The sequence below is a fragment of the Xenopus laevis genome, chromosome 2L (genome assembly GCF_017654675.1).
Source record: "Xenopus laevis strain J_2021 chromosome 2L, Xenopus_laevis_v10.1, whole genome shotgun sequence".
NCBI classification, from domain to species: domain Eukaryota; kingdom Metazoa; phylum Chordata; class Amphibia; order Anura; family Pipidae; genus Xenopus; species Xenopus laevis.
Genome location: NC_054373.1, coordinates 163,186,551 through 163,205,506, shown reverse-complemented (window position 1 = coordinate 163,205,506; position 18,956 = coordinate 163,186,551). Strand labels below are relative to the sequence as shown.

At 41.8% G+C, this 18,956-nt stretch overlaps 1 protein-coding gene across 1 annotated transcript in view; it reads right to left on the bottom strand.

Annotated features, from left to right (window-relative positions):
• The window catches only part of hsph1.L (heat shock protein family H (Hsp110) member 1 L homeolog), a gene marked incomplete at its 5' end in the record, with an annotated part of 45,337 nt that overhangs the window by 14,406 nt on the left and 11,975 nt on the right, over nt 1-18,956 (bottom strand). The window contains 6 exon segments of the mRNA NM_001092168.1: nt 4,397-4,625; nt 5,399-5,643; nt 5,866-5,999; nt 14,681-14,780; nt 15,459-15,581; nt 17,130-17,270. Of these exon segments, the coding sequence (NP_001085637.1) occupies nt 4,397-4,625; nt 5,399-5,643; nt 5,866-5,999; nt 14,681-14,780; nt 15,459-15,581; nt 17,130-17,270 (972 nt within the window).

The following is an 18,956-nucleotide window of genomic DNA, read 5'->3' as shown; positions in this document are numbered from 1 at the left end:
GGTGGTTGATGTAAGCCAACGCTGTCACATTGCCTGACTGTATTCTTACAGGTAGATCTTGAAGTCTGCCTGACCATTGGAGCAATGACAGGTAGATTGCTCTTAATTCCAGGATGTTGATGGGGAGTAGTTCTTTCTGTGACCAACGTCCCTGTACGGTTAGGTCTCCCAATACTTCTCCCCAACCTTGTAGACTGGCAACTGTTGTGATGACTTTCCACTGGTGATTGGGGAAGGGTTTTCCTGACGGAAGTGTTGTTGGTCAAAGCCACCAAGTGATAGAGGTTCAAACTAGATCTGATAGGGGTATCCTGCAGTTTAGGTTTGCTCAGTTCCTCCTCTGGTGTTGGAGTAAGGCTCTGCATGGCTCTGGTGTGGAGCTGCGCATATGGAATCGCAGGATGACACTATAGTCCCTAGCACTCTCATGGCAACCTTAAAGGTACCTGATCCATTTTCTGCAGAGATGACAGGAGCCCCTGCATGGAGGTGATCTTGGATGGGGGAAGGAAGGCTCTTCCCAATGAAGAAGTTAGATCAAGCCCTAAATATTCTGTACTCTGGGAAGGTATGAATCGAGATTTTTGGAAGTTTATCTGCCAACCTAACAGCATTAGTGTCTGGAGATGAGTTGCGGCCAGTGCCATGGAACGGGCCTTTACCAGTTGGTCGTCCAGGTATGGTATGACACTCACTCCCTGCAGTCGCAGGTCCTCTAGAGCCGCAGCCATGACCTTTGTGAATAGCCCTTGCGCGGAGGATAGTCTGAAGGGGAGTGCCAGGGATTGCCAATGTTCTCCTACCACTGAAAAGTGAAGGACCCAGTGGTGGTTGGGATGTATGGGGACATGCAGGTATGCATCTTTGATGTCGATCACCGCCCTGAAATCCTCTATGTCCAGGGACATTAGGATTGACTGGATGGATTCCATCTTGAAGTGGTGCTTCTTTACATGGTCGTTTAGTGCCTTTAGGTCTAGCACCAGGTGAAAAGATCCATCCTTTTTGGGTACTATAAACAGGTTTAAGTAGAAACCGAAGCCCCTTTTACCTTTGAGGGACCGCCATTACTACCGCGGAGGCAGTCAGGGCGTGTGGAACCCCATGGAAAGCGGAGTGCCTGGGTTCTGTGGTAGGGAGCCTTGAGATGGAAAATCACCTCGGAGGTAGCTGAGCGAATTCTATGAGATAGAAATGATCTGTAGGACCCAGGGTTCCAGTACTCTATGCCGTCACACCTCCCGAAAGTGACTTAAGCGTCCGCCAAAGGGTTTAGCTTTCAGGGGTGGGCACCTCCTCATGCGGAGGCTGTTTTGTCCCGTGCGGGCTTAGGTGCTGCTCTGCTTCCTGATCAAGAAGTGCTCTGCCTTGACTGGAATCTGGGGCGGGTCGGAGCATGTTGCTTTTCATGTTGGGACCTCTGGCTCTGTAGCTTGAGAATTTTCCTTCTCTGTTCAGCACCAAAAAGTTGTTGTTTTTTTTTTTTTGTTTTTTGTTTTCCGAGAATGGGAGACCAAGCAGAGACCACTTCAAGGTAAGATCTGTTGACCAGTTGTTTAGCCAAAGGAAACGTCTGGCTGCAATGGATTATGCCGAAGCCCTTGTGACGAGCTTAGCCGCGTCCAGGACTGCTACGCAAATTTATATATTTGTGTCCACTATCGGAGCTAGAAAGAGGTCTGTGGAGGGGTCTTCTGAGCCATGAGTTGGGCCACCTGTTCCACCCAAACTTCCATTGACCTGGATACCCATGGGGTGGCAATAATAGGTCGGAGAGTTCTGCCTGCCGCTGTAAAAATCGACTTGCAGAAACCCTCAAGACGTTTGTCGATAGGATCGTTAAAGGAAGCCGCATCGACTACTGGAATGGTGGTGGTCTTTGACAATTTAGAGACCGGTGGGTCCACTGCTGGGGGTGAAGACCAAGGTCTGTAAAGTAAAAGGATAAGTTTGAGTAAAGCGATGGAAAATTGGACTCTAAGGTCTGGCGTTTTCCATTGTGCTTTAACAATGTCACCCAGCTGTTCATAGGCTGGAAAGACACAAGAAGACTTCTTTTGCCTCTTGAAAATGTTATTGGTTTGCTCTGCTAAAGGTGGGGTGTGCCTGAATCAGGCTCTCGACCTCTCATTGTGATCTAGGGGTATCCTGATCCTATTCATCTGCGGATAGGATCTGTCCCTCTTCCCAATGCCTCTTCCTGTTCATCAGGCAAAACAGGTGGGGAAAGGAGAGGTCGCTTTGTGGCCGACTGCTGAGTGACCAGTCTGTGAGGCTCTGTAGATAGATGCTGTAGGACCTTATTTAGAGTCTCTGGAACTCTGGCTAGGTTTTGTAGACCCGCTAGAGATAGAGCGCACACCAATTCAGAATCCAAGCTCGTTTGATTAGCCGTAGCTGTCGCAGAGCTGGCTGGTAGGGCTGTGTGGGATTGTAATTGTGCAGTGACTGCTGCATTCTTACAGGCTTCACATATTGGCTCAGCCAAAACACTAGCAAATTTAGGTCTGCAAGTAGCCCATGCCAAATACTAAATTGCATTGGTGGTACATGCAGTTGCCTGCTTGGGAAGGGACTGGTCATCTGCCCTGCCCGTCATGGCTATACTATGTAGTGCAACCCAGTAAGTAAGATATTGGGGAATATTAGGAGAGTCCAGAGGAGTGAACCACTTCTCCCTTAGAGTGCGATCTGTGGAGACAGAGGGAAGTAGTGAAAAACCCCACAGTAGGTCCCATAGAGAGAGGGAAGTGTTAATCCCCTAGAGAAAGAGTAAGGGAAGTGTAACTAACTATTCACCAAGGTAGGAAGGAATGGTGCCTTGTTCTTCTCTGTGAGAGACAGTGAGGCTGGAAACGCTCAGTACTGGAGAGAGATGCGGATCCAAAATGGCCGCCAGAGAGGTCTCCCGGGCTTTGGTATAGTACCTTAGTAAGATGGCGCCCGTGAGGCGCGTGTGCAGTGACTCGTGCACAATGAAATATAGACGCAGCGCCAGATGGTGGCGCGAAAGGTCGCTGGGAATGGCACTGGGTTACCATGCGGGGACTACTTTTAGTGCTGTTGTCCCATTATGATCTACATCTATAAAAGCATTGTTAGCATTCTGTTCCATAGAAAATATTACTTATATTGATTCATGAGAAAATGTATATTGTAACCTTAACATAAATATCATATAAAAAGCATGAAACAGGAGGGTGATTTAGACAAACAGTGTGTTGACAGTGTCTTTAGATCTACTGATGACCAGCTAAAGGTCTACTGTTAGATCCCAATCTACCTTTTGGACATCCCTGGCCTAGGGAAATCTTTGTCAGAGAATAGCAGTGAAAGTGAAACTAAATGCCTAGGAAAATCTGTGTGAGAGAATAGCAGTGAAAGTGAAACTAAATGCCTTTCTGCAGAGCTGACAGGCAGCATGTAATGGGGGGAGGGAGGAGGGAATTAACTTACCTCCTTGTGCCAGCCAGGAATGCTCAATAAAAGACATACCCTCCGTCGTGGCTACTGGTGCAGCCTCCGGAGAGCGGGAACCAGTGCCCAGGGTAGTGTGGGGGGGAGCTCCCCAGCCTGCAGCCTCCGTAGAGTGGGAAGGCTATAGAGCATCTTCAGATCAGAAGTCCTTGGCTGGAGGGGTTCTGGAAGAGAAACACTGACCCCTAGTAGTGGCATGATACTGAATAAATCTGTACCATTGCTCCCAGCCACGAAGTGTCCATCCTCCTTCTGAGGACACTAAAGAAAACTGAGGATTGAGGAGGTAGGCGGGGATGAAGCCCAGAGCAGGAGGAGGAGGAGCCACTTTAACCTTTTAGTGTCCTTTCTCCAAGCAACAGGATCTTCATCCCCATGGTGCCTGTGTCCCCCAATCTAGGCAAGAGAAATTGCGGGAACATGTGCAGTAGAAGCGGATTCAGAACATAGATTGAACTGCGCATTCACCTCCAAGATCCGGTCTAACAGAAGAGGATCAGAAGACAGGGGAAGATGGCCCCTTTGAACTCTGCGGCTAAACTCTGCAGATTTATTGCAGGTCAGGAGACAGGGAGACTTCTGAAAAGAATAGATGCTGCAGGGAGTGAGCTTGGAGAGGAGCAGTGGAGTGGGTCTAGGGTTTAGTTCTCCTTAAAAAAAAAAGTATTAAACACTGACTAAACACATATTCCTCTCTCAAAACCAGATATCCTCCACATTAACAGTAGTATGAGTGTCTTTTAGTTGTATTTGTGTCTTCTTAATAAACCTTTCCTACAATCTAGTCGAAGTTCTTTTCAAAAGGGAATGGATATTACAAAATTTAAAATACACACTTAGGTTTCAGTCGAAACTGAATCAAAATAAATCTATACTATTTTCTAATGCTGAAAGGGTTCCTTTATTCTAAAATAACCACCTGCAGAGCACAGCCTCTTGCAACAGCTTCATCTGCGTTTAATGTCGTGCTGACATCCTTCCCAAAGAACTTAGCAATCCTCTCCTTCACAGCTGGAATTCGAGTGGCGCCCCCAATGACCTCCACTGCAGAGACATCTTCGGCACGCAACTGCGTCTGTTCCATTAATGAGCGAAGAGGATCTTCTATTCTTTCCAAGAGGTCAGAACATAAATCTTCAAATCCAGCCCTGCAAAATGATCGGAGAACGACTGCCAAGTGAATTAAGAGATACACAGAAGAAAAATACAACCGAGAGGCTTTCAGAGATAATATCACTCTGATGTTTGCTGACCTATAGAAACAATGTGCATCCTTAGCGGTGTAAACCTAGTCTTAAAACCTAGCCTTAAATTCAGGCTACGTTTTACTGATTATTAGGGGCCAGAACAATAGTTGGTAGCTGATAATTATGACTGATTGCTAGAAATAGTACAAATGTTGCATGTTTTATTACATTACCCAGCAGTAATGCTGCCACAAATCACTGCTCTCAGGCAAATGCTCCTATATTATAAGGGTGTCTGTTTTCTAACTGTAGGTCATGATCTTCAGGTTTCCAGCTCATTAAAGTTAGAGCACCAGTCTAACAAAAAAACATTTCAACATGAATGTAAGCTCTACTAGGCCATGGACATTTACAACATGGAAATCAGGGTATAAAGGGCAGAAAATGGCTACACTTTTTTTTCTGTAATTTGTTCCCTGCCTTTCATACTGTATGAATGGCTGCATGTCTCTTTATACGGAGCGAGGTACAGATGCAGCCAGATCCCAGGCAGATGTGCTCCCTGCATGAGAACTAAGAGTTGTGATCTTGTACCCCTGCCCAGGATAATAGTAAACGACCCCTATTGCCTCTGTAAAGCATTGTGGAATATGTAAGCACAATATAAATAAAGAATAATAATCTGAATTCCAATTTTATTATGGAAGACAGACATAATTTATGACTGCACTCACCTGTTCATACGCCCTGATACATCAAGGTCATTCATAAAGCATTCAATATTTAGCGGCAGATCGGTGCTATTGCTGCTCATTAGTTTCTTCAGCTTTTCGCATTCTTGATAGAGGCGCAGAACGGCTCTGATTTTGGATTTCACATCCAGCCTGTATTTTGTTTTGAATTCTACACAAAAGTGTTCAACAAGCTTTTCATCAAAATTTCTTCCTCCCAAGTATGGGTCGAAGGCTGTGCCAAGAACCTTAGGATAATAAATGATATTGGGGTATAAAGTAAATGTATTGCTCAAATCAAACATTATCACTTTATCATTGCTCATGGGAGCAAAATAAGAATGCTACGCAGTTGGCCAGTAAGGATAAACTGGAATTGGTCACCTTAGAGTTATAATCTTACAGCCCCGACTCCATCAGTTAGAAAGCAATTTTACAGTGGAAATAAATGTTTTGACCACTACACATACCTTTAGCTTTCCTTTATTGAAGGCACAGGCAGATAATTGGAAAGAGGAGTGTCCCATGTCAGCAAAAACTACAATTTTAGGTTTCTCCTCTGGAGCTGGAAGGTCTTGCTTATATATTCCATAGTTCAAAGCAACTGAAAAGAATGTGACAAAATATTAAAGAAATGTAAAACTGTAAAACAAAACCATTGCTCTTGGATAGATAATGTAAAAGCACAGGGAAAATATTTAAATGGCAAAATTATAAACAGAATGCAAAGACAATGTTATTATAGATGTAAAAAAAAGACGCTGAATTGCTGGTGTTGGTATCTTTTTAAATCTACTTCCCCCCTCCTAGACATCAAATCTGTAGTTTCTAGCCTGCAAGGCCGTTCTGCAGATCTGGTCCAAAGATACACCATCTCCTTCTCTACCCAGGAGGCGGACACTGCCCTGATTTAGCGGGTCTTCAATCCATTTAGAACATCTTTCGCAGCTGCTTGGTATGCAGAAGATATAGCTTGTTTAATCTATCTAGCAACTGTCATCTTTCAAGCAAAAGAAATAGGACTGCGGGCAATTGTAAAGGATTTAACTCTATACAGACAGAGAACAGAAAGACACTTCAAAATTGCAATGAAAATGAGTTGAGAATGTAGGAGAAACGCCAAAGTTTCTATTATGGTTTAATGCACGAAAGAACACAAACTAGGAAAAAATATTGGTTTTGATTGTAAGTCTGAATAATGATGTTTCTCCCAAAGGTTCAAAAGTTTTCTGATGTGTCTTGGGCACCTAATCCATATACCATCTGGGCACTAATGTTCTCATTTGGTCTATAATTTGACGTACGGGAAGACTATGTATCTGGAAAGCCTTCATTGTGCTAACACTAGGCCCTGGACTCTAGTCCAGAATCTTTGATAACGTTCATAGGTTTACTTTTCACGACTGCCCCAAGCAAAGTCAGTTTAGACACTTTCTAAATACAATCAATAAAAAATGTTGTATTTATTAAGAAATAATCAAGTATCAAGACAGTATCTCACTCCACAACCTGACACTCTTCATGCTGAGGTCTGGGTCAGATTCTGATTGACAGGTAGGTCTAATATGTCTTTTAGGTGGGCTCCCTTTCTCAGCAGTATAACTCAAATAACCAACTCCAGCACAAACAGATCTGGATGGAAGGCTGGACTCCATTCAGGTCCTGACATTTTGCTCCAATCATGATAATCACCGACTAATGTTGTCATATGTTCGTAATAAATGTTGTGACTAAAGGCAATCAAAGCAATGTCTGTACTACAGCATTAACTGATATGCCCCCGTCGTTGGTCTATAGCAAGAAGAACCTTTGCTGCTTCTTAAGACACTTTGAGACCCTCTAGTGTTTACAAAGTTCTTGAGAGGCTTCCAGTGGCTAAAGTATGAAACTAAAAAAAATCTTGTAGAATCTTTGACTAATGTGTCTCTCTTCTTTCTGTTCAGCCTAAAAGGACAAACATATTTCGGCTGCAGGCCACCTGTCCCCTCTGGACAGTTTTAGGGGAATGTAATAAAAGTCCCAAAGAGAAAAACAATTCGCACTAAGAAGAATAAAAATCCACATCTCACAATGTAATATTGCTCCTTAAACTGGCATTACATTATGAATTTTAATTGCACACTTGAGGGGTTGTAATCTTTTGGAGCAAACATAACTTTTTGAGTAAGAAGTTTTATTACATTTACTGCACATTGGCGCAAACGGTTTTCCACTGTCGGAAGTGGTCACTAAACAGTTTCTGGGTTCGCAAAAGCTGTATCAAATTTTTGCAAAGCAAAATTTGTTCACACAAAGGCATAACTTTTCACATTGCAAATAGTTTTTCCATTACCGACTTTTATTACATTCCTTTAAGTGAATGTTCTTACGCTCTGCCTGTGATTTCCAGTGTAAAGTGCATCAATCCTCATTCAGGGCACCGCTTCCCCTCAGGCAAATCTTTAAACAATTGGTTCAAGGAGAGCACTTCAAAGCAATATGTTGTGAAAAAGTATTTATTCACTGACTATTATACACAACAATATGGTAGAGTGCTTCCACCCCTGATCATGTACCCTTTGTGGTACCAGGTGCTACACCGGAGAACCCACTCCTGCCGTGTGGGTCATGTAGATACGTAGAAGAAATTCCAGTGGCACACTGAATGCTGAAAAAAGTGTTAAATTTATTCACCCAAATACATACAGACAAGGGCAACGTTTCGGACCACTCGGGCCCTTTGTCAAGCCTGGTGTAACAATCATGTAATCAACCTTTTAAAGCCTGAGGGGGGGGGGGGGTTGTGGATAGTGTCTCCTCCCCTTCCCTTCCTATTAAGTGACATCACTACATAGGTGATCATATTAAGACATTTAAAGTGCAATCCAAGTCCATGAAGTTTCAAAGTCCAAAGTTCATAGTGTTCATAAATACAGTGAATGGTAACCTTAGTGAATCACAAAACCTGTTAATACACATTAAAATCATTTTAAAAACATTGATGTAGAGCATATTAGAAAAAATCTTTTTTTGAAAACTATTTTGAAAAATACTGAAAAAATCTTGGAAAATTCTGAGAAATACTTGAAAAAATCTTGTAATATAAAGGTTATAAATAGCATTTACCTGAGACGCCAGAGAGACCCATTCCACATACCGTACTCAGCACCTTCCTGAGACACATGTTAGTATGTAGGTAATGATGTCAGCACTCAGTGTGTGTAATACTAGTAACCTTAAAAGAAAAAGCGAGACAAAAAATTAGTATACATATATGTCTTTACATGATTCTTAATTCCACACCATATCAGACTGTATGTAAAGGACCTAGTCACCTACCGAAACATAAACATAGCAGGTGTGTATTCCCTATTGAGACCCCTGGGCCATATAGTATCCTACTTGTGGATCCATTGCATTTCAAGCTTTTTGAGCATCATAAGTCTATCTCCACCCCTTCTTGGTTCGTCCACAGAGTCAATGATCTGAAATTTGAGTTGGCTTACAGAGTGCCTAGCTGCATGAAAGTGTGCCGGGACTGGCAATGCCGTGATTTCTCTACGGATAGTGGATTTATGCTTACAAATACGGTCACGGATTTTTTGTGTGGTTTCGCCTATATAAAGCAGACCACATGGGCACTTTAACAAGTAAATCACATATGTTGACTCACAGGTGTAATAGTTCCTTATTGGGTATTTTTTACCTGAGTGAGGATGGAAGAATGAGTTGCTCTTTATAACAGAATTACATTGCACACAGTGTAAACACGGGAATGTGCCATATTTTGGATTTTGTAAGAAACGTTGTTTATGGCCCTTTGCGCTTCCAATGTCTGCCCTAACCAATTGGTCTTTTAAACTCTTACCACGTTTGTACGATAGTAGTGGCTTGTCTTGGAAAGCTGCAATGTCTGGGTGGCATGACTGTAGCAAGTGCCAATGTTTACGAATGATATTGCCAACTTGCCTGCTGGCGGTAGTGTAATTACTGACAAAGGCCAATCTTTCATTCTGCCTATTATCCCTTTTGACAGGAGTCAGTAATTCCTCCCTGCTTTTATTTTGTAATTTGTTCAGGTTAGACTTCAACACCTCTTCTGGATAGTCCCTTTGTTTGAAACGGTCTGTCATCTCGATCTCACCTCTTTTGTAATCATCCTCCTTGCTCACAATCCGTTTCAATCTCATATATTGAGTTAAAGGTAAAGAGGCTTTAAGTGAGTCAGGATGGAAGCTGCTGTAATGTAAGAGGTTATTTCTATCCGTTTCCTTCCTGAACAGATTTGTATCTAACACAGGACCATTTCTGATGATTTGGACATCGAGAAAATTGAGAGACATCTTATCAAAGACACTTGTGAATTCCAGTGTTACCTCCATGCCGTTTAGAAATGTATGAAATTCACGTAAACTCTCCAATGTGCCATCCCAGATGACCAAAAGGTCATCTATATAGCGTAGGTATAACATACAATGCTGTAGGTACAATGGGTGTTTATATACCTTAGTCTCCTCTAAGTGAGCCATATACAAATTTGCATAGGTAGGAGCGACATTACTGCCCATGGCAGTGCCGCGCTGTTGTATATAAAAGGAATCCTCAAAGAGAAAATAATTCTGGTGAAGCACAATCTCTAGAGATTGTGCTTCACCAGAATTATTTTCTCTTTGAGGATTCCTTTTATATACAACAGCGCGGCACTGCCATGGGCAGTAATGTCGCTCCTACCTATGCAAATTTGTATATGGCTCACTTAGAGGAGACTAAGGTATATAAACACCCATTGTACCTACAGCATTGTATGTTATACCTACGCTATATAGATGACCTTTTGGTCATCTGGGATGGCACATTGGAGAGTTTACGTGAATTTCATACATTTCTAAACGGCATGGAGGTAACACTGGAATTCACAAGTGTCTTTGATAAGATGTCTCTCAATTTTCTCGATGTCCAAATCATCAGAAATGGTCCTGTGTTAGATACAAATCTGTTCAGGAAGGAAACGGATAGAAATAACCTCTTACATTACAGCAGCTTCCATCCTGACTCACTTAAAGCCTCTTTACCTTTAACTCAATATATGAGATTGAAACGGATTGTGAGCAAGGAGGATGATTACAAAAGAGGTGAGATCGAGATGACAGACCGTTTCAAACAAAGGGACTATCCAGAAGAGGTGTTGAAGTCTAACCTGAACAAATTACAAAATAAAAGCAGGGAGGAATTACTGACTCCTGTCAAAAGGGATAATAGGCAGAATGAAAGATTGGCCTTTGTCAGTAATTACACTACCGCCAGCAGGCAAGTTGGCAATATCATTCGTAAACATTGGCACTTGCTACAGTCATGCCACCCAGACATTGCAGCTTTCCAAGACAAGCCACTACTATCGTACAAACGTGGTAAGAGTTTAAAAGACCAATTGGTTAGGGCAGACATTGGAAGCGCAAAGGGCCATAAACAACGTTTCTTACAAAATCCAAAATATGGCACATTCCCGTGTTTACACTGTGTGCAATGTAATTCTGTTATAAAGGGCAACTCATTCTTCCATCCTCACTCAGGTAAAAAATACCCAATAAGGAACTATTACACCTGTGAGTCAACATATGTGATTTACTTGTTAAAGTGCCCATGTGGTCTGCTTTATATAGGCGAAACCACACAAAAAATCCGTGACCGTATTTGTAAGCATAAATCCACTATCCGTAGAGAAATCACGGCATTGCCAGTCCCGGCACACTTTCATGCAGCTAGGCACTCTGTAAGCCAACTCAAATTTCAGATCATTGACTCTGTGGACGAACCAAGAAGGGGTGGAGATAGACTTATGATGCTCAAAAAGCTTGAAATGCAATGGATCCACAAGTAGGATACTATATGGCCCAGGGGTCTCAATAGGGAATACACACCTGCTATGTTTATGTTTCGGTAGGTGACTAGGTCCTTTACATACAGTCTGATATGGTGTGGAATTAAGAATCATGTAAAGACATATATGTATACTAATTTTTTGTCTCGCTTTTTCTTTTAAGGTTACTAGTATTACACACACTGAGTGCTGACATCATTACCTACATACTAACATGTGTCTCAGGAAGGTGCTGAGTACGGTATGTGGAATGGGTCTCTCTGGCGTCTCAGGTAAATGCTATTTATAACCTTTATATTACAAGATTTTTTCAAGTATTTCTCAGAATTTTCCAAGATTTTTTCAGTATTTTTCAAAATAGTTTTCAAAAAAAGATTTTTTCTAATATGCTCTACATCAATGTTTTTAAAATGATTTTAATGTGTATTAACAGGTTTTGTGATTCACTAAGGTTACCATTCACTGTATTTATGAACACTATGAACTTTGGACTTTGAAACTTCATGGACTTGGATTGCACTTTAAATGTCTTAATATGATCACCTATGTAGTGATGTCACTTAATAGGAAGGGAAGGGGAGGAGACACTATCCACAACCCCCCCCCCCCCCCTCAGGCTTTAAAAGGTTGATTACATGATTGTTACACCAGGCTTGACAAAGGGCCCGAGTGGTCCGAAACGTTGCCCTTGTCTGTATGTATTTGGGTGAATAAATTTAACACTTTTTTCAGCATTCAGTGTGCCACTGGAATTTCTTCTGACTATTATACACGACATGTTTCGGGCATGAATGGCCCGAAACATGTCGTGTATGGTAGTCAGTGAATAAATACTTTTCACAACATATTGCTTTGAAGTGCTCTCCTTGAACCAATTGTTTAAAGATTTCATTCCCCCATTTATGTCTTAATCGGACTTGTCCCCTCTGTCAATATTATATTATAATATTACCAGTAAACCCCCGATTCTCTAAAGAATCGTTAATGAAAGAATGGTAACAACAGTGAGGCAGCAAAATGCGATGGGTGCTGATTTACTCGGCATCCCCAGGCAGCAACTGGCGACGCTAATTTGTGGGGATGTAGAGTGAATCTGTGCCTATTGCTTGTTATTACCTATCTGCTATTAGAATTCTTAAATTTTGAGTTTATTGGTAGTAAAGTGTTACTGAAAAATTTCTTTATAAACAACATTTTTTGTGAAAATGTTCTCCTGTCCTTGAATGAGTTCTCCCTGGTGAGCTGTACTTAAAATCTTGACTTTAACATCAGATGAACGCTGCACTCTTGAAAATGCAACATAAAGTTGACCATGACCAAACACAGGCTCAGATAGGTAAATGCCGACTTTATCCAATGTTTGTCCTTGTGATTTGTTGATTGTCATGGCAAATGCAGCCTTAATGGGGAATTGTCGTCGTTTAAGTTTAAAAGGTAATTCCTGGTCAGAACTGGTAAGGTCAATTCTGGGAATCAAAACAGTATCACCGCTATGGGATCCTGTAAGCACTTCTGCCTTGATAACATTTTGTCTCATGCTCTTCACAACCAACCGTGTACCGTTACATAAACCTTGCTTAGTGTTAGGGTAGGGGCACACGGCGCGATTTCGCCGCGATTCTGCGCTGGGCGAGTTGTCGCTGCGTTTTTTAAGCCGAAATAGCTTTGCTAACTTTGGCGCTGGCGTCAATGCAAATCGCGGCGAAATCGCTGCGCTAATTCACACGCGGCGATTCTTTTTCTACTGTCGCCCGGAAACGCTCAGCGAGGCAACTTCGGACGACAATAGAAAACGAATCGCCGCGTGTGAATTAGCGCAGCGATTTTGCCGCGATTTGCATTGATGCCAGCGCCAAAGTTAGCAAAGCTATTTCGGCTTAAAAAACGCAGCGACAACTCGCTTAGCGCAGAATCGCGGCGAAATCGCGCCGTGTGCCCCTACCCTTAAGGTTTCTTAACAGCATGACTATTGTTCCTACTTTGAGTATAAGATTGTGTTGTGGTAATCCAGCATTGTTGATAGTGTTTAAATATTCTAATGGGAAGTTAAGTTTCTCACTTTCGTCTTCAGAATCAATACAGTCAGTACTCAGAAAGACACAGCTTTGTCCAGGAAGTAATGCAATCACTTGGTTGTTTATCATGTCAACATCAATATTTTTTGGAGATAATATAGCCCGTTTTGCTAAAAATGGCCACCCACGCAGGTACGCAACCGGTTCCCCTCCTAGAGTGACGCTAGCGCCGCCATTAGACAAACTTGCAAAGGAGTAGCAAGATGGCCGACGCTTATACAGACTTTAGTGGGCGGATGACAAACTCGCAGAGGAGTAGCAAGATGGCCGACGCTTATACAGACTTTAGTGGGCGGATTTGGCAGTGGGCGGATGACAAAGTCGCAGAGGAGTAGCAAGATGGCCGACGCTTATACAGACTTTCGTGCAGGTACGCAACCGGTTCCCCTCCTAGAGTGACGCTAGCGCCGCCATTAGACAAACTTGCAAAGGAGTAGCAAGATGGCCGATGCTTATACAGACTTTAGTGGGCGGATGACAAACGCGCAGAGGAGTAGCAAGATGGCCGACGCTTATACAGACTTTAGTGGGCGGATTTGGCAGTGGGCGGATGACAAAGTCGCAGAGGAGTAGCAAGATGGCCGACGCTTATACAGACTTTCGTGCAGGTACGCAACCGGTTCCCCTAGTGTGACGGTGAGCGCATCTGCCTCCCTAGATCCTAACCTTCCAGCGGTCGCCGCCTGAGTGAGCAGGAAAGAAGAGGCGGCGGGAGGCAGAAGGAGACGGTGAGCGCATCTGCCTCCCTAGATCCTAACCTTCCAGCGCATCTGCCTCCCCGATCCTAACCTGTTCTGATCCTAACCTTCCAGCACATCTGCTAATCGAAGGCCGCATCTATGTCTTTCGGCTGAAGTTGCGCGCGCATCTCATAGATCCTAACCGAAGTTGCGTGCGCATCTGCCTCCCCTCCACTCGGGACATAGATAGGCCTTCGGTTAGTATATAGGATAACCACTATCAGTTGTACCGCACAAGATACAGATGCCTTCCTCCAGTAGGGATTTAGTAAAGGAGTGGTTCACCTTTAAGTTAACTTTTAGTATTTGATAGACTGGCCAATTCTAGGCAACTTTTCAACTGGTCTTCATTATTTTTTATTTTTTTTTATAGTTTTTGAATTATTTGCCTTTTTCTTCAGACTCTTTCCAGCTTTCACATGAGAGTCATTGACCCCCATCTAAAAACAAATGCTCTGTAATGCTACAAACGTATTGTTAGATACTTTTACTACTTCAAATTTTTATTACTCATCTTTCTATTCAGGCCTCTCCTATTCAAATTGAGGACACAGTCAATACAACAAGAAAAGATGCAGTTTAAATCAGGATGCGTATTACAAGCTCTCAGTACCTGCTGTCATGTCATTCATTAACTTCAGGCAGTTAAGGCCAACAATCTGGGCAGCATCCAAAACTGATCTCCTCTCTGCATCTGTGAAGAAGGATGGCACCTACAAAAAAAACACATCCACTTTAGATCCAAACTGACCAACTTATTAAAACAGAAAGCCTTGTATCTAGATGGTGTGACCTGTATCTACATTTTTTACCCATAACTGTATAGCAACTTACTGGGGCTTATCCTTATTCACAGCTAGTATGTTTACATCTATGGATTTAATATGTGAAGGTTTGAAGGCCCCCATAGACGCAAAGATTTTTCTTTGGCTGGATTGCACTAAAAATTATTTTGAGGTTACTGGGAATCGAACAATCGTGCATCCAACGATTTTTCGTCCGACATTGGTCAGAAAATTGATCGGCCAGGTTAGAAAATTTTCATCAGTCAAAGTGAAATCTATTTATTGTCCAATTGTTTGCAGGGCCAAGCAGGCAGTTACCCTCAATTTTCCTGGCTTGAACTAGACAACATCGTTTGAAATCGTCTTTTTAGTTGATGGACAAATCGTACATTTAAACGATCGTTTCAAGATGAGATTGGTCTAATGATAATGACGAGATCTTTTAAAAATCTTTACATCTATGGCCAGCTTTACATACAATCCATGCAACATGCATACACAGAAAATGTATGGTATCACTGTGTTACAGCATTATGTCCAATAATGTAAGTCGACAGAGAGTAACTGGAGAAACTCGTCAATAAACATAGCGAACTAGCAACTTACAGATATGACACAGTCAGTCACGGGCTTCTTGAGGTTGTTCTCTGCAGTCTCCTTTAACTTAGTTAACAACATGGCAGTTATTTGTGCGATGCTAAATACATGATCTTCTTCCAGATAATTGACCTGCATATAATGAACAGTATACAGATGTTTATTATAAATAACTAGTCTCAGAAGTACATACTAATACATAAGCCTAAAACCATATTGTAGCCCATAATATTCTTTTGTGTAAATATTTTCATATTTATATACTGTGTGATACTGAATGTGCTCCTCCATATCTACTACATACGACCATGATAAAGTTACATCATTCCTACTAGAAAGTGAAATGTATTTAGTTTAAGGAATGCACCGAATTCACTATTTTGGATTTGGCCGAACCCCCGAATCCTTTGCAAAAGATTTGGCCGTATACCGAACCGAATCCTAATTTGAATATGCAAATTAGGGGTGGGAAGGGGAAACAGTTGTTACTTCCTTGTTTTGTGACAAAAAAACACGCGAGTTTCCTCCCCACCCCTAATTTGCATATGCCGAATCCTGCTGAAAAAGGTCAAATCCCGAACCGAATCCTGGATTCGGTGCATCCCTATTTAGTTCTGTCTCCTTTCTTTTTGCATGGTTATCTAGGTGGTGAAACAACGGACCTCTCAAAATAATATTTGGAGAAAAAGACATATTTATAGAATGTTCCTGCCTGTTTACGATTGGTGAACCTGGCTTAAAGTAGAAGGAAAGTTTAAGCTTTATGAGAAAGGTCTATATCAATACACCAGTAAACCATCAAAGTAATGCTGCTCCGAGTGCTTTGCCAAAAGTAACACAGCATTTCTTTCCTTCTATTGTGTATTCATGGGCTTCTGTATCAGACTTCCTGTTTTTAGCATAAACCTCTAGGGCTGGGGCTTGAGCATGCTCAGTTTGCTCCTCTCTCCCTCCCCCCCTGCTGTAATCTGAGCCCAGAGCTATGAGTGAGCAGGGAGATACTGGGCAGAAAGTGATGTCACACCAAGGTAATATGGCAGCTGCTATCCTAAAGAAACAGAGAGAGCTTTGAGATCCGTTTACTCAAGTATGTTAAAGCATTCTCCAGAATAAATATAGCATTCTAGTTTTCACTAGCATGGCTAATATATTGCCAATAAACTGCCACTGTAGCTTTCCTTATCCTTTAAAGCTTTAAATGCATGTTCACATACTGGAGTTCTGGTGCAGGTAATCGCTTTCACCTATCATTTCCCCTAGACAGGAATGCCACATAGCCATGGGACTGAGCAACTTGCTATCCAAATAAGGTCAATAGAAAGACTGGGGATCTCCAGTTTGGAGGTACATGTGAATAAGTGTCTCTGTATCTGGCAGACCCAAAGAGCTCCTGAGTTCTCGGACTTCCAGTTTCATTACAGAAAATCAACAATCTGATCCATGTATTTGCTCCCCATAGACAGCAGCTCGCCTATAACTGGACAGCTGCAGATAGCAACCAAGTAGTCAGATGTAGCATGAAAACCAAGTTAGTTATCATAGATTTACAGAAAACCATTGTTTGCCATCCTAGTTATACTTGAAAATATTTCTGAATGACTGATACAGCAACCTGTTCATATATAGATGGACCAGACCAATGACAAGCCATGAGTTATGCAGTGGGCAAGTTTAACATACCTTAACACCAACACCTCCGTTCTTCATTTGTACCAGCTTGAAGGGCAAGTTATTCTTCTCTTTCTGTACAAATGCATCATTAAATGCACGGCCATGGAATTTTTTAAAGCTGGATACAGTGTTGTTAGCATTTGTGATTAGCTGGAAAAGGAAATAAAATATTAAATAACAGAAGGTAATGGATTAAACACTAAAATTAAACAGGACAGTCTTTTTTTTTGTCACAGGAAAACAAAATCCTTTAAAGTCAGTTTCCAAGGGACCCCGACCACATCTTTAATTAGTTTAGTTTAGCTACCTGCCTAGTGATGCTTTATATGCGCATATAATTTAATAAAAACACTGCAGCACAAAAATATGGGAATGGATGGCAAAATAAAAGCATATTAAAAAAGAAAAAAAACGAATTTAAATTCTTTCCAATAAATCCCTTTCCTCCTAATTATCATGAGATACTGTAAAAAGCAAGCTTTTCAGGAGACAGAGAACAAAAACATAAATCTACTATACTCCCAGATGTTCTCTTTGGTCCTGCCTCTTCTATCTGATACCATGGGATCAGCAGTAAGAAGCACTATAATGAGAACACACTGAATTTACCAAGTTGTAGAGTATGTAAGAAAACCAATGGTGACAAATGTCTACCAACTGCCCTAAAACAGGATTTCCAACAGGCCCACCTGCTGTCATGTATATCACTCTCTAACTCTTGAGGGAAACTTCAGCACAGGGGTCCCCAACTTTTTTTATACCCATGAGCCACATTAAAACATAAAGAGTTGGGGAGCAACACAAGCATGCAAAAAGTTTCTGGGGTGCCAAATAAAGGCTGTGATTGTCTATTTGGGGGCCCCCGTGTGGCCTAGCAGCCTACAAGAGGTTCTGTTTGGCCATACGCCTGGTTTTATACAACCAAAACTTGTCTCCAAGCCAGGAATTCAAAAATAAGCACCTGCTTTGAGGCCACTGGGAGCAACATCCAAGGGGTTGAAGAGCAACATGTTGTTCGTGAGACACTGGTTGGGGATCACTGCTCTGTCACCCTCATATTACAATTTGCAAAAGCAAAATGTACAGTGTCACATAATAGCTATGTTATTTGTCTGTTAAAATGTTATATTACTATGTGTATTACCAGCTCCCTTCAGAACATCCTAAAGGGAGTAGGGTAAGGGAAGAGAAAGAAATGAGAGAGAGAAAAAGAGAAAAAAAAGCAAGATGGACGGGAAAGAGCAAAAGGTACAAGAAAAGAGCTTTTTAAGTAGTGAAAGCACAAGGGAAAGGGTAATACAGGAAAGCAAAGGGCAAAGACAAGAATAGCAGAAAAAGAGAATTTAAACCCTAAAAATGAATATAAGGAAGAGGAGCTACTGGGGGCATATTTGGAGTCACAAATCTTCACTGTTAAAGGGTGTGCTGGTCTTTGGATGGTACAGAACCTGAAACCATAATGTTTAACCTACTTCTCTTCAACTATAGTTCTCCTTCAGTAAAGCAGATAGGGAAAAACTAAAGTAAACAGCAAGAGAAAAGTTGAATTAAAAAAAAAAAAGGTATGGAGAAAATGGATGGAAAATTAGAGAAAACTGAAGCATAACAGGAGCTGAAGTGGAAAGTTGTTTAGAATTAGCCATTCTGTAACATACTAAAAGTTTTAAAGGTGAACCCCCTATGAAATGGAAAGGAAGACAGGAAGAAAGGAGGATCAAAAGTAGAAGGTTGGAAGTGAAAAGTACAAGAAGAAGGTGATAAAGGGGCAACAAAAGGGCAATGGAAGTTCAATAGAAGAAAAACTAAAACAAAAAAGGATTAAAACAGCACGAGAAA